Raw genomic sequence first — 14,022 nt, 5'->3', positions numbered from 1 at the left:
TCTCACTTAAGACACATAAGTTCTGTTCTTCCACCTAAGGCAGAAGTTCTGGAAAGCAGAGAAGTTCTGTTCTCTCACTTAAGACACAGAAGTTCTTCTGCTTAAACATAAGTTCTACTCTATTTAAGTCAGAGAAGATATGTTCTCCTACTTAAGACAGAAGTTCCCGTTCTTTCACTAAGACATAAGTTCTGTTATTCTACTTGAGCCAGAAGTTCTGTTCTTTCACTTAAGACACAAGTTCTGTTATTCTACTTAAGACACAGAAGTTCTCTTCTCTCACTTAAGACACACAAATTCTGTTCCACTTAAGGTACAGAAGTTCTGTTCTCTCACTTAGGACAGAAGTTCTGTTCACCCACTTGAGACACAGACGTTCTGTTCTACTTACGACACAGAAGTTCTGTTCTTTCACTTAAGACACAAGTTCTGTTATTCTACTAAAGGCAGAGTTCTGTTCTTTTACTGAAGGCATAGGAGTTATGTTCTACTTAAGGCACAGAAGTTCTGTTCTTTTACTTAAGACAAAGAAGTCTGTTCCACGTAAGGCAGAAGTTCTGTTCTTCTACTGAATATAGAAGTTCTACTCTTTATGGAAGGCCTTGCATATACTTGTTTAGTCACAAGCAATAACAAAGGAACTTGTAGGACAATCCTTTGTTACATTTAAAAAGGAAAGCCTCATTTTGTTCCAAAAGCTTTTAAAGTTCTCTAACTTGATGGTACACTCAGACAACTATTCTATATTATTTTTCTCTCTTTTTTTAAGTTTTTATAGTTTATATGAAAGGTCTATTTTATTACCGTTCTTCAAATTATTTTATTTTAATTGTTCACTACTTCTCTTTTAGTGTTTACATCCTTATTTCCTTACTGGGATATTTTTCCTTGCCGGAGCCCTTGGGCTTATAGCATCCTGCTTTTCCAACTAGGGTTGCAGTTTAGGTAGTAATAATGATACAGGTCCTGAACTCTTAAACATTCGGAGTTAAGCCAGGCGGACACTTGTACGAATTTGTGGCACGCATTGTCACGACTCGAGTCGTGAACTCATCGTGAACTGGCGTGAAGTGTTCGTAAACCCGTCGTGACATCGTGGCATGTCATGACGAGAATTTTGAGATGTTCAAAGTTTTGGTCACGACAAAATTTCGTGACCGGGTCGTGAACTATGTGCGAACTGTCCGTGAACTCGTCGGGACGATGCGGGAAGTGCGCAAACTATGCGTGAACTCGCTGTGAACTCGTTGTGCCAGTTTGTGTCAATGTGGATAGGTCAACTGTGATTCTGAGGTATTTTTTTTTTTTTATCTTCCAGTTCGTGCCACAATATGTCACGACTTTACCACGACAAATTCGTGACCAAAAGTCGTGCAAGTGTCAGGGCACCCTAACAAACACAAATCCACCTGAAAATAGCAAGATAAAGAAATAGAATAAGCAAAACAATTATTTGTAATAACATGATATCGAATTCATATTAAACTCGATTATTTCATAACATTTCTATCATGGGATTCAGTTAGGCCTACCCTAGGCCAAAGTAAAAAAAAAAAAGAAAAAAAATCTTACAAATAACGTCATGGAACCAGTTAAGATTTATAGTTGAGGACCTGTATTGATAATTAAGATTTTTAATATTTCCTGTTTTAATATTGCTAAAATTATGATAGTTTTGGCTCTAGATTAAAATTAGATCTTTGTTAACTGAAATATAGTCAACGACCAAATATATTTACTTCCTGTTTTAATATTGCTAAAATTATGATAATTTTGGTTCTAGATTAAAATTAGATCTTCGTTAACTGAAATATAGTCAACGACCAAATATATTTGCCAAACAATTTTGTTGCTAAAGAAATATATATAATTTCACAATGATGTTAATTACATATTGAGAATTATGGAAAAAGAAAGTACGATTTTTTCTTATTAAGAAAAACATTATGAGCTTATCAGGTCCATAAATCACTTTTGAGAATGCAGACCTCTGCCACAGCAGCTTCTTTCTCGAAACTCGCTTGCCTTTCCCAGAATTAATTTAAACTGTAGGCATATCTTGGGGTCAAGTTAAGGGTTAATTTAATAGACATTTTATTCGACTTTGACCTTTGACCTAGGACTTTCCAAATTGAAAGTTTCCCTACTCCATGAGTAAAATTGTGGCCAGGAAGTTCACAAACAAACAGGCGGAAACATAACCTCCTTCCAACTTCGTTGGCGGAGGTGAAAAGGCATAACCTGTATTCCCATCACTGTTCCTTTGATCAGAGATAGCACAGCATTCACTACAAGGACATTCCAAAATCAGACCATTGTTCTCTAGTCTTGGGTAGTGCCATAGCCTCTGTACCATGGTATTCCAGTGTCTTGGGTTTGAGTTCTCTTGCTTGAGGGTACACTCGGGCACACTATTCTATTTCTTCCCCCTTTTATAAGTTTTTTATGAAAAATTTATTTTAAGTTTGTGACTGTTCTTATATTTTATTTTGGTTGTCCATCACTTCTGTTTTAATGTATTTATTTCCTTTTTTCCTTTCCTCACTGGGGTATTTTTCCTTGTCTGAGCCCTTGAGCTCATAGCATCTTGCTTTTCAAACCAGGATTGTAGCTTAGCTAAATATTGCTTTTCAAACTAGGATTGTAGCTTAGCTAAATATTGCTTTTCAAACTAGGATTGTAGCTTAGCTAAATATTGCTTTTCAAACTAGGATTGTAGTTTAGCTAAATATTGCTTTTCAAACTAGGATTGTAGCTTAGCTAAATATTGCTTTTCAAACTAGGATTGTAGCTTAGCTAAATATTGCTTTTCAAACTAGGATTGTAGCTTAGCTAAATATTGCTTTTCAAACTAGGATTGTAGCTTAGCTAAATATTGCTTTTCAAACTAGGATTGTAGCTTAGCTAACAATAATATCAAGAACAATAACGTTCTCGGTTGGTGATTGTATAGACTAGAAACAGTCTCGAAAATGTATGAACTAGTAAACTGAAATATGTTCAATGCTTCGACGATAGTAGGCCCACATAATAGGTCACATAAGCAAGGAAAGGAAGAATGAGCCAATTATTATTTCATTTGCCAGCCCCAGCGTCCTTCAATCATCGATCTACGACTATTGATTTTTTTTTCTCAACATCTCAACGTGACTTGGGACTATAAGAGCTCTTCTTTTACGATTGTGGGGTGACTATAGAGGGACTATAAGAGCTCTTCTTTTACGATTGTGGGGTGACTATACAGGGACTACAAGAGCTCTTCTTTTACGATTGTGGGGTGACTATAGAGGGACTATAAGAGCTCTTCTTTTACGATTGTGGGGTGACTATAGAGGGACTACAAGAGCTCTTCTTTTACGATTGTGGGGTGACTATAGAAGGACTACAAGAGCTCTTCTTTTACGATTGTGGGGTGACTATAGAGGGACTACAAGAGCTCTTCTTTTACGATTGTGGGGTGACTATAGAGGGACTACAAGAGCTCTTCTTTTACGATTGTGGGGTGACTATAGAGGGACTACAAGAGCTCTTCTTTTACGATTGTGGGGTGACTATAGAGGGACTACAAGAGCTCTTCTTTTACGATTGTGGGGTGACTATAGAGAGACTACAAGAGCTCTTCTTTTACGATTGTGGGGTGACTATAGAGCAGTGATTCTTAACCTGGGCGCTACCGCCCCCTAGGGGGCGCTGCTGACTTTTAGGGGGGCGGAAATAATCAGGGGGCGCTATGGGGGGCGCTATGTTCAGAAGGTGGAACGATATTTACCCACTTTAAATTTGCGCTAAGCTGTGCAGAGTACACACCCACGAGTCTGGTGAAGAAACAAGTAATAATACAAGTAATATATATATATATATATATATATATATATATATATATGTATATATATATATATATATATATATATATATATGGCATATATATATATATATATATATATATATATATATATATATATATATATATATATATATATGGCATATATATACATATATATCTATATATATACACACACACACACACACATATATATATATATATATATATATATATATATATATATATATATATATATATATATGGCATATATATACATACATATATATATATATATATATATATATATATATATATATATATATATATATATATATATATATATATTTATATATATGTATGTATATATATAATATGCACACATATATACATAAATATACACATATATATACAGGTATATAGATAGATAGATAGAGATAGATAGGTATATGTATATTAACTAAGTTAATAATGAATTAGTTTTATAAATAAATAAATGAATAAATAAACGAACAATAAATGAGGAACAGATAAATATATATTTCCTTTTCCAAATAGATAATAAATCGATGTCACTTTAATTTCACTCATGAAACAACAACACTTATGTATATTGTGATATTTTACGGTATTTCCATTACTTAGGAATAATTAAACTCTGAATGAAAGAGTTGATGCTGTTTCAGTTCAGAGCTACCTCTGCCTTTGTTATTAGTAGTAGTACTTTTAGTAATTCATAACAGTAAGGCTGAAACGTGTACATTACAACGAGTACTAAACGCGTTCAGACCTGTATCATCTTGGCTGCGTTGACAGAGAAGTTAAGCTCATCACTCATATTTCATAGTACTGCTTGTTGCCAGATTGAAAAGAGGTATGAAATTACATTACGGGAAGTTAAAAAATCGTTAGATAAATAATTTGGGCACTATTTCTGAAAAATTAGAGGTTGACACTAAAGGTTCAACGGTTTATAAGGCAGTTGAACAATTCTTTAAACAGAAAGGAATTCCACTTTCAAATGTTATTGCTTGTGCAACCGATGGAGCACCGTCAATGGTTGGACGCCATCGTGGATTTATAGCACATCTGAAAAGAGAAGTTCCGGATATCTTTACAATCCACTGCGTCATTCACAGGCAGCATTTAGCTGCAAAGCATCTCAGTGACAGATTGCATAGTACCCTGCAAGCTGTTATCAAAGCAGTGAATAGGATCAAAGCCCATTCATTGAATGACCGCATCTTTCGCCAACTTTGTCATGAAAATGAAGAAGAATTTGAACTGCTCTTGCTACATACGGAAGTCAGATGGCTTTCAAAAGGCAACTGTCTACGACGCTTTTATGACCTCTATGATTCTGTTCTTGATTTCTTTAAGTGTAAATTATTGGACGAGAAAATTAGTACAGATTTGGAAAACAGAAGAGCAGATGTTGCTTATTTGTCTGATATTTTCAACAAAATTAAATGAGGTCAACATTAAATTGCAAGGAACCAAAATGTGTCTCATCAAAGCAAAGGGAATAATAATGGCATTTATTAGTAAATTAGATTTCTACAAAAGCTGTTTACTAAGACTAGACTTAAATCAGTTTCCTAGCTTAAAAGCACTGAAGGAAAACCAAACCGATGATTCTTGTTTGTCAGACACTGATCTAGACTGCTATTCCTCTCATCTTCAAGCACTGAAAGAAGATATGACGATCAGATTTAAAGATCTCAAAGAATTGAAAATACCAGAGTGGGTTGTAAACCCATTCCAGGCTGATGCAACCAATGCTGATCCAAATCTAGTTGAAGAACTTATAGACTTGCAAAATGACATTGAAGGTAAAGTGTTGTTTCAGCAGATTGGCTATGAAGCTTTCTGGCCAAAGGAACAAGATAAATATCCTCATCTTTGGAAAAAAATCAAATTATTATTGTTAGCATTTCCTTCATCATACCTGGTAGAGAAAGGATTCAGTGTTGTCTTGCAACTCTTGACTAAGCAGAGAAATAGATTGCAAATATGTAAAAGGGGTGACTTGAGGCTCTGTTTATCAAATATTGAACCTGATATCATTAAGTTGGCAAGTTCTCACCAGGCCCAAGGTAGTCATTAATTACATTTGTTTCCTGATTTTTTTTTTTTGGATACGTATTTTTTTCATATTATTATTAGTATTATTATTTTGAGGTTTGTTTGTTTGGAGGCACATACATGTTCTATTTGAAAATTAACCTAAATACTGCGACCTATTTTCTTCAAGTAATAATAAATGTGGATGTATTGGTATTAAGTAAATATATCATATTCTAAGGATTAAATTTTCTATTTCCTAACTGGAAAACACTACAATGTAGAATCCGATGCAGCTTCACTGCATCAGTCATCATTTTAGTACAGCACTTATATTATGGTGGGCGCTAGCCTATAGAAATATCTGAAAAGGGGCGCTAGGGAGAAAAAGGTTAAGAACCACTGCTATAGAGGGACTACAAGAGCTCTTCTTTTACGATTGTGGGGTGACTATAGAGGGACTACAAGAGCTCTTCTTTTACGATTGTGGGGTGACTATAGAGGGACTACAAGAGCTCTTCTTTTACGATTGTGGGGTGACTATAGAGGGACTACAAGAGCTCTTCTTTTACGATTGTGGGGTGACTATAGAGGGACTACAAGAGCTCTTCTTTTTACGATTGTGGGGTGACTATAGAGGGACTACAAGAGCTCTTCTTTTACGATTGTGGGGTGACTATAGAGGGACTACAAGAGCTCTTCTTTTACGATTGTGGGGTGACTATAGAGGGACTACAAGAGCTCTTCTTTTACGATTGTGGGGTGTGACTATAGAGGGGACTACAAGAGCTCTTCTTTTACGATTGTGGGGTGACTATAGGTCTACTATGGAGAATAGGGAGGGATATATATATATATATATATATTACAATAGCTATGTGCTAAAAGTCGCACGTATGCTAGACCTAGTGTAGGTTACCACAATCGAAATAACGCTAAACCAAATTATCTAATCACGAATATATTTGTTTTGTAAACATTCCAGAGAGAGAGAGAGAGAGAGAGAGAGAGAGAGAGAGAGAGAGAGAGAGAGAGAGAGAGAGAGAGAGAGAATGTCAATAGAAAAGGGGGCTAACTGAATGGGTGCATGCGTCTTCAAACGACCTTGGCAAACACATAGCTCTTAATGGTACTAATGAAATCTATTCTACCTTATCAAGTGACTAGCGATTCGTTGCACGCTAATAGCGAAGAAGAGAAATGCTAATACTCTCTCTCTCTCTCTCTCTCTCTCTCTCTCTCTCTCTCTCTCTCTCTCTCTCTCTCTCTCTCTCTCAGATGGGCCCATGGCTGTTCACCTTTACATAGTATAACAAAGGCCATGTTTCATAATACCGTGTCACAGAAATAACTCTCTCTCTCTCTCTCTCTCTCTCTCTCTCTCTCTCTCTCTCTCTCTCTCTCTCTCTCTCTCTCTCTCTCTCTCTCTCAAACCACGCAGTATTTAACTTATTATTTATCAGATACGAATTGCATTGTTTAGCTTACTGGACAAATTTAACATATTGTTATTGTTATTCTTATTATTATTATTATTAGCTAAAATACCATCCTAGTTGGAAAAGCATGATGCTAGAAGTCCAAGGGCTCCAACAGGGAAAAATAGCCCAGTGAGGAAAGGAAATAAAGTAAGAAATAAACTACAAGAGAAATAATGAACAATGAAGATAAAATATCCTAAGAGCATTAACAATATTAAAATAGATCTTTCATATATAAACTATAAAAACATTAAAAAAAAAAATAGTAAGAGAAATGGGATAGAATAATGTGCCCTAGTGTACCCTCAAGCAAGAGAACTGCCGCAAGACAGAGGAAGACTATGGCACAGAGGCTATGGCACTCCCCAAGATTAGAAAACAATGGTATGATTTTGGAGTGGTGGTCTAGAAATCTCAGTGTTGTCAGGCGTATGAGGCCAGAGGAGTGTATAGAAAGAATAGGCCAGACTATTCGGTGTATATGTAGGCAAAAGGAAAATGAACCGTAACCAGAGAGAAGGATCCAATGTAGCCACTGAACAATTACATTGCAGTAAACCCCTTGAGAGAAGAATTGTTTGGTAATTTCAGTGTTGTCAAGTGTATGAGGACAGATAAGTGTAAAGAATAAGCCAGACTATTTGGTGTATGTGTAGGCAAAGATAAAATGAGCCGTAACCAGTCAAAGGACCCAATAACTATTGGTAGTATCTCATCTTTTTAATTACGGTCATCAAATTAGCATATGTTAAATGCCATTGGAATTAGACTTTAATTAATCATAAAATTAATGGTATTACTAATTGGATTATTAATGAATGAATGAAAGGTATTAGTTAATTAATTTGAATTTACTAAAAATAAATGTCCATTTCAGTAATGGTTTTTGTACGTTCATTATTGGATTTGTTTATAATGATTCTATAACTAAAACCAATTGAACATTTTGATTATAATGGTCTTTGATCGAAGTGACTTTATATTTGAAATCAATTGATGGTTTTAATTATAAATATTACCGAAACCATTTTTTATGTAAATTGAAATAATTATAATAAACCGATAGGTGGATTTAATTATAACTTCGATACTAAAACCAATTGATTATTTTAATTATGATTTTATTTCTGAAACTTATTTTGGCTTTAATTATAATTCTATTGGTGAAAATCATTTTGGCTTTAATTATAATTCTATTGGTAAAAATAAGTTTGGTTTTAATTATAAATCTATTGGTGAAAATAATTTTGGTTTTAATTATAATTTTATTGCTGAAACTAATTTTGGCTTTTAATTATAATTCTATTGGTGAAAATCATTTTGGCTTTAATTATAATTCTATTGGTAAAAATAAGTTTGGTTTTAATTATAAATCTATTGGTGAAAATAATTTTGGTTTTAATTATAATTTTATTGCTGAAACTAATTTTGGCTTTTAATTATAATTCTATTGGTGAAAATCATTTTGGCTTTAATTATAAATCTATTGGTGAAAATAATTTTGGTTTTAATTATAAATCTATTGGTGAAACTAATTTTGGTTTTAATTATATTTTTATTGCCGAAACTAATTTTTGCTTTTAATTATAATTCTATTGGTGAAAATAATTTTGGTTTTAATTATAAATATATTGGTGAAAATAATTTTGGTTTTGATTATAATTTTATTGCTGAAACTAATTTTGGTTTTTAATTATATTTTTATTGCCGAAACTAATTTTTGCTTTTAATTATAATTCTATTGGTGAAAATCATTTTGGCTTTAATTATAATTCTATTGGTAAAAAATAAGTTTGGTTTTAATTATAAATATATTGGTGAAAATAATTTTGGTTTTAATTATAATTTTATTGCTGAAACTAATTTTGGTTTTAATTATAATTCTATTGCTGAAACTAATTTTGGCTTTTAATTATAATTTAATTGGTGAAACTAATTTTGATTTTAATTATATTTTCATTACTGAAACTCATTTTGGTTTTAAATTGTAATGACTACTAAAACCAATTGATGGTTTTAATTATAATAATCTTGTTACTGAGACCAATTTTGGCTTAAATTATGATTTGATAAACTAAAACCAATTTATGGATTTAATCATAATGATTTTATAACTGAAACCAATTGTTGGTTTAATTATATTAATTTTGATAATATATTCAATGTTGGTTTAAATTATGATAATCTCGTTACCAAAACCATTATTGGTTTAAATTATGATAATCTCGTTACTAAAACCAATTTTGGTTTAAATCATGATAATCTTGTTACTTAAACCAATTTTGGTTTAAATTTTGATAATCTCGTTACTAAAACCAGTTTTGGTTTAAACTATGATAATCTCGTTACTAAAACCAGTTTTGGTTTAAACTATGATAATCTCGTTGTTAAAACCAATTTTGGTTTAAATTATGATAATTTTGTTACTAATACCCATTTTGGTTTGAATTATGATAATCTTGTTACTAAAACCAATTTTGGTTTAAATTATGATAATCTCGTTACTAAAACCAATTTTGGTTTAAATGATGATAATCTCGTTACTAAAACCAATTTTGGTTTAAATCATGATAATCTTGTTACTTAAACCAATTTTGGTTTAAATTTTGATAATCTCGTTACTAAAACCAGTTTTGGTTTAAACTATGATAATCTCGTTGTTAAAACCAATTTTGGTTTAAATTATGATAATCTCGTTACTAAAACCAATTTTGGTTAAAATTATGATAATCTCGTTACTAAAACCAATTTTGGTTTAAATTACGATAATCTCATTACTTAAACCAATTTTGGTTTAGATTATGATAATCTCGTTACTAAAACCAATTTTGGTTTAAATTAAGATTTGATAACTAAAACCAATTTTGGTTTAAATTAAGATTTGATAACTAAAACCAATTTATGGATTTAATCATGATGACTTCATAAATGAATTCAATTGTTGGTTTTAATTATATTAATTTTGTTAATAAATCCATTTTGGTTTTAATTAGATTAATTTTGTTAATAAATCCAATTTGGTTTTAATTATATTTTGTTAATAAATCCAATTTGGTTTTAGTTATATTTTGTTAATAAATCCAATTTGGTTTTAATTTAATAAATCCAATTTGGTTTTGATTATAATAATTATATATAGTAAATCTGTACGAGTCAACCACCCATACTAGTTGGTTTGCTGTGAGCGATCAGACTAAATTATAGTCCCCCACCATCACCAATCCGAACTGGCCAATGTTTATTTCCTTATTAAAACTTAATAAACATATTTTATCGCGACAGAAACAATATTTTTCTAACGAACAAAGCCGGGGAAAGTTTAGCCGATCAAACTTCCCGCTGGAAATAAACATATTCTTAAAACTATAAAGTCTTTTTTTTAATGCCGGTTCGTTTCCTTATGCGTAAAACTCATACGAAAGCTTTCTAATTTTGTTTATCGTTGATCAAATACTCAAAATAATGACGCCATTATTAAATAAAAAGGGAAAGTATGAATCATAGCCTTCGTCAGTGTTATTTTTCACAGGAAATGATATCGTCAGCTGAGATAGCTTAAGCACGACCGCCTAACTCACGAGAAAGTAGTCCGCACGGAATAAATTCACATTCCATTCTCGATTGGAAACTCAACCGCATTTTTTCTTGGATTGCCATTCGAAACAATGTTATATGCTTATTCATACTTCGTAGGATGCATTCAATCAGCGTAGAATGAAGAGGCAAGGAATCCTCAGGAAGAGCGCACAGGATACATCGATTGTTGATGGCAACGTCTCCCGGTGATGTTATTTCCTAGCTGGCAACCGAGCGCTCATAAAGGTTCTCTCGGTAAACATAATTATTATTATTATTACTATCCAAGCTACAACCCTAATTGGAAAAGCAAGATGCTATAAGCCAAAGGGCTCCAATAGGGAAAAATAGCCCAGTGAGGAAAGGAAATAAGGAAATAAATAACTGAAGAGAACAAATTAACAATAAATCATTCTAAAAAAAGGTAATGTCAAAAGAGATATATCATATATAAACTATTAATAACGTCAACAACAAATATGTCATATATAAACTATAAAAAGACTCATGTCCGCCTGGTCAACAAAAAAGCATTTGCTCCAACTTTGAACTTTTGAAGTTCTACTGATTCAACAACTATTTCGTAATGCAAATCTCAGATTTCATATGATTTTGAATCAGGTTTCTTCAAGATTTTAGGGAGAGGCTTAATTTACTTTTTGAAATAGTTAAGAGTAAGGTTTTAGCTACGTAAAATACATTACGATGTAGTTGTATGATGTATGTACGAATTGTATAGAATACAGGACTTTAAGGAAACTCCTATTTTGTTCTAAAACAACTTTATTTTAATGAGAAATCCAGCAATGATATATATATATATATATATATATATATATATATATATATATATATATATATATATATATATATATATATATATATATATATATATATATATATATATATATATATATATATATATATATATATATAAACAGCCGTTACCAGTCCACTGCAGAACAAAGACCTAAGACATATCCTTCCACTTGCGTCTGTTTATGGTCTTTCTGTGTCAGTCTACACCCACAAACTTTCTTAGCTCGTCAATCCACCTTCTCTCTCTCTCTCTCTCTCTCTCTCTCTCTCTCTCTCTCTCTCTCTCTCTCTCTCTCTCTCTCCTTTTTTCTTTTTTTTGCCATCTCTAAGGACCCATTCGCTTATTCGCAATGTCAATTTATTATCTGTCATTCTCACTACATGTCCTGTCCATGTAGACTCGAGTAAGTGGAACTTCAAAAGTTCAAATCTGTCACAAATGTTTTTATGTTGAACAGTCTGACATAAATCTCTCTATATTTTACATATGAAAGATCGGTTTTAATGTTGTTACTGTTCGTGAAATATTTTATTTTTAGTGTTCATTTCTTCACTTGTTTATTTATTTCCTTATTTCCATTCCACACTGGGCTTTTTTATTTTTTTTTTATGCGTGTTGGAGCCCCTAGGCTTATAGCATCCTACTTTTCCAATTTGGGTTGTAGCTTTGCTAGTAGTAGTAGTAGTAGTGGTAATAATAATAATAATAATAATAATAATAATAATAATAATAATAATAATAATAATAATAATAATAATAATAATAATATCCTCTAATTTACTTTGCTCACGTATCCATGTTGCTCCTTTCCGTCCAGTTTTCTGATGCATAAGTTAATACTGGTAGGACCATCTGATTAAATACTTTTCTTTTAGAGAAACGGGCATTTTGAATTTCATAGTCTCATTTCGTTTACCAAAAGTTCTCCATCCCATGCTTACACTCATTTTAATTTCAGTCTCCTGTCCTGGAGGAACACTTACTGTCTGCCCTAAGTATGTATATATTCATTAACAATCTCTAGAGGTTCGTCCATAACCCTTATTTGTTTTTTCTGCATTTTCGTTGAACATTATCTTAATTTTACTCATATTCATTTTCAGGCCTACATTTCTGTTTATTCAGATCTATCATCTTTTGCAATTCTTCCCATGACCCATTAAAGCTAACTATATAATTTTCATATATATATATATATATATATATATATATATATATATATATATATATATATATATATATATATATATATATATATATATATATATATATATATACACACACCTTTTTGAGTGAGGACACCCCAACATGGTGAAACGGTTTGGTTTGTGTATGGTCATGATCAGGAAAACTGTAACAGTCAGGGTAACCCATACTAGGTTGGTTTGCTGTGAGCTGTCAAACAAAAGTCTCCCACCATCACCAATCGGTAGTTGCCCAGCGTGGTGATGAAAACTGGCCAAACCCCAGACTTAAATAAGAATATGTTTGAGGCCTTTGTCCTGCCCCCGTGGACTGGAAAAAGCTGCATTTGTTGTTGATAAATATATACTGTATTTATGTATGGATATATTATATACAGTATAAGAATAGTATATATATATATATATATATATATATATATATATATATATATATATATATATATATATATATATATATATATAATTTTTTCACAGCCACACTTCTTTGATTCCTGTCTTTGGAAGTCCTTGTTAATCAATAATTCTTTGTAAAATATTTCCACTACCATATTGATCTCCACTCTCTCTGCACGACCAAACCACCTCTGAATACTCGGAGCCTTCCCCTTTTTTATCAGTCCTTACGCTGGCCTACTGGAAACGTCCCTGCCTGGCCGTCTGTTGGACTGAGGTTTGAGTCTTGCAGCCATTGCCTGGTCCTCTTTGGTCCTAGCTTGGGTAGAGAAGTAGAGTATGATCACTCCTTGTGGCAATATCACAGTCCCTTGTCTCCGCCATTCGTGGGTAACCTTTAAACCTTACGCTCTCTGGATTCTTCTCGAACCCCAATTCTATTGCAGTTTTTTACTTATTTCCTTTCCTCACTGAGCTATTTTTCCCTGTTGGAGCCCTTGGGGTTATAGCATCTTGCTTTTCCAATCAGGGTTATAGCCTAGCTTGTAATAATAATAATAATTATAATTATAATATGCAAATTTATTTTATCTTAGACCTTTCCCATTGATGTGAATTCCAAATCTTAATTTCACTTTCCTGAATCACCATCATGTCATCCTC

General features: G+C 32.4%; 2 protein-coding genes across 2 annotated transcripts; both read left to right on the top strand.

Moving 5' to 3' along the window:
* The first annotated feature begins 4,876 nt into the window (after nucleotides 1-4,876).
* On the top strand, nucleotides 4,877-5,293 carry LOC137625534 (protein FAM200C-like). Its single transcript, XM_068356443.1, has one exon. It carries the CDS (start codon nucleotides 4,877-4,879, stop codon nucleotides 5,291-5,293), a length of 417 nt encoding a protein of 138 aa, XP_068212544.1.
* Nucleotides 5,294-5,321: 28 nt separating this feature from the next.
* Nucleotides 5,322-5,927, top strand: LOC137625533 (protein FAM200A-like). Its single transcript, XM_068356442.1, has one exon. It carries the CDS (start codon nucleotides 5,322-5,324, stop codon nucleotides 5,925-5,927), a length of 606 nt encoding a protein of 201 aa, XP_068212543.1.
* The last annotated feature ends 8,095 nt before the right edge of the window (nucleotides 5,928-14,022 follow it).

This window comes from Palaemon carinicauda, chromosome 32, assembly GCF_036898095.1.
Source record: "Palaemon carinicauda isolate YSFRI2023 chromosome 32, ASM3689809v2, whole genome shotgun sequence".
Taxonomy (NCBI): Eukaryota; Metazoa; Arthropoda; class Malacostraca; order Decapoda; family Palaemonidae; genus Palaemon; species Palaemon carinicauda.
The sequence above is the reverse complement of the archived record's forward strand: the minus strand, read 5'-3'. Positions and strand labels throughout refer to the sequence as shown.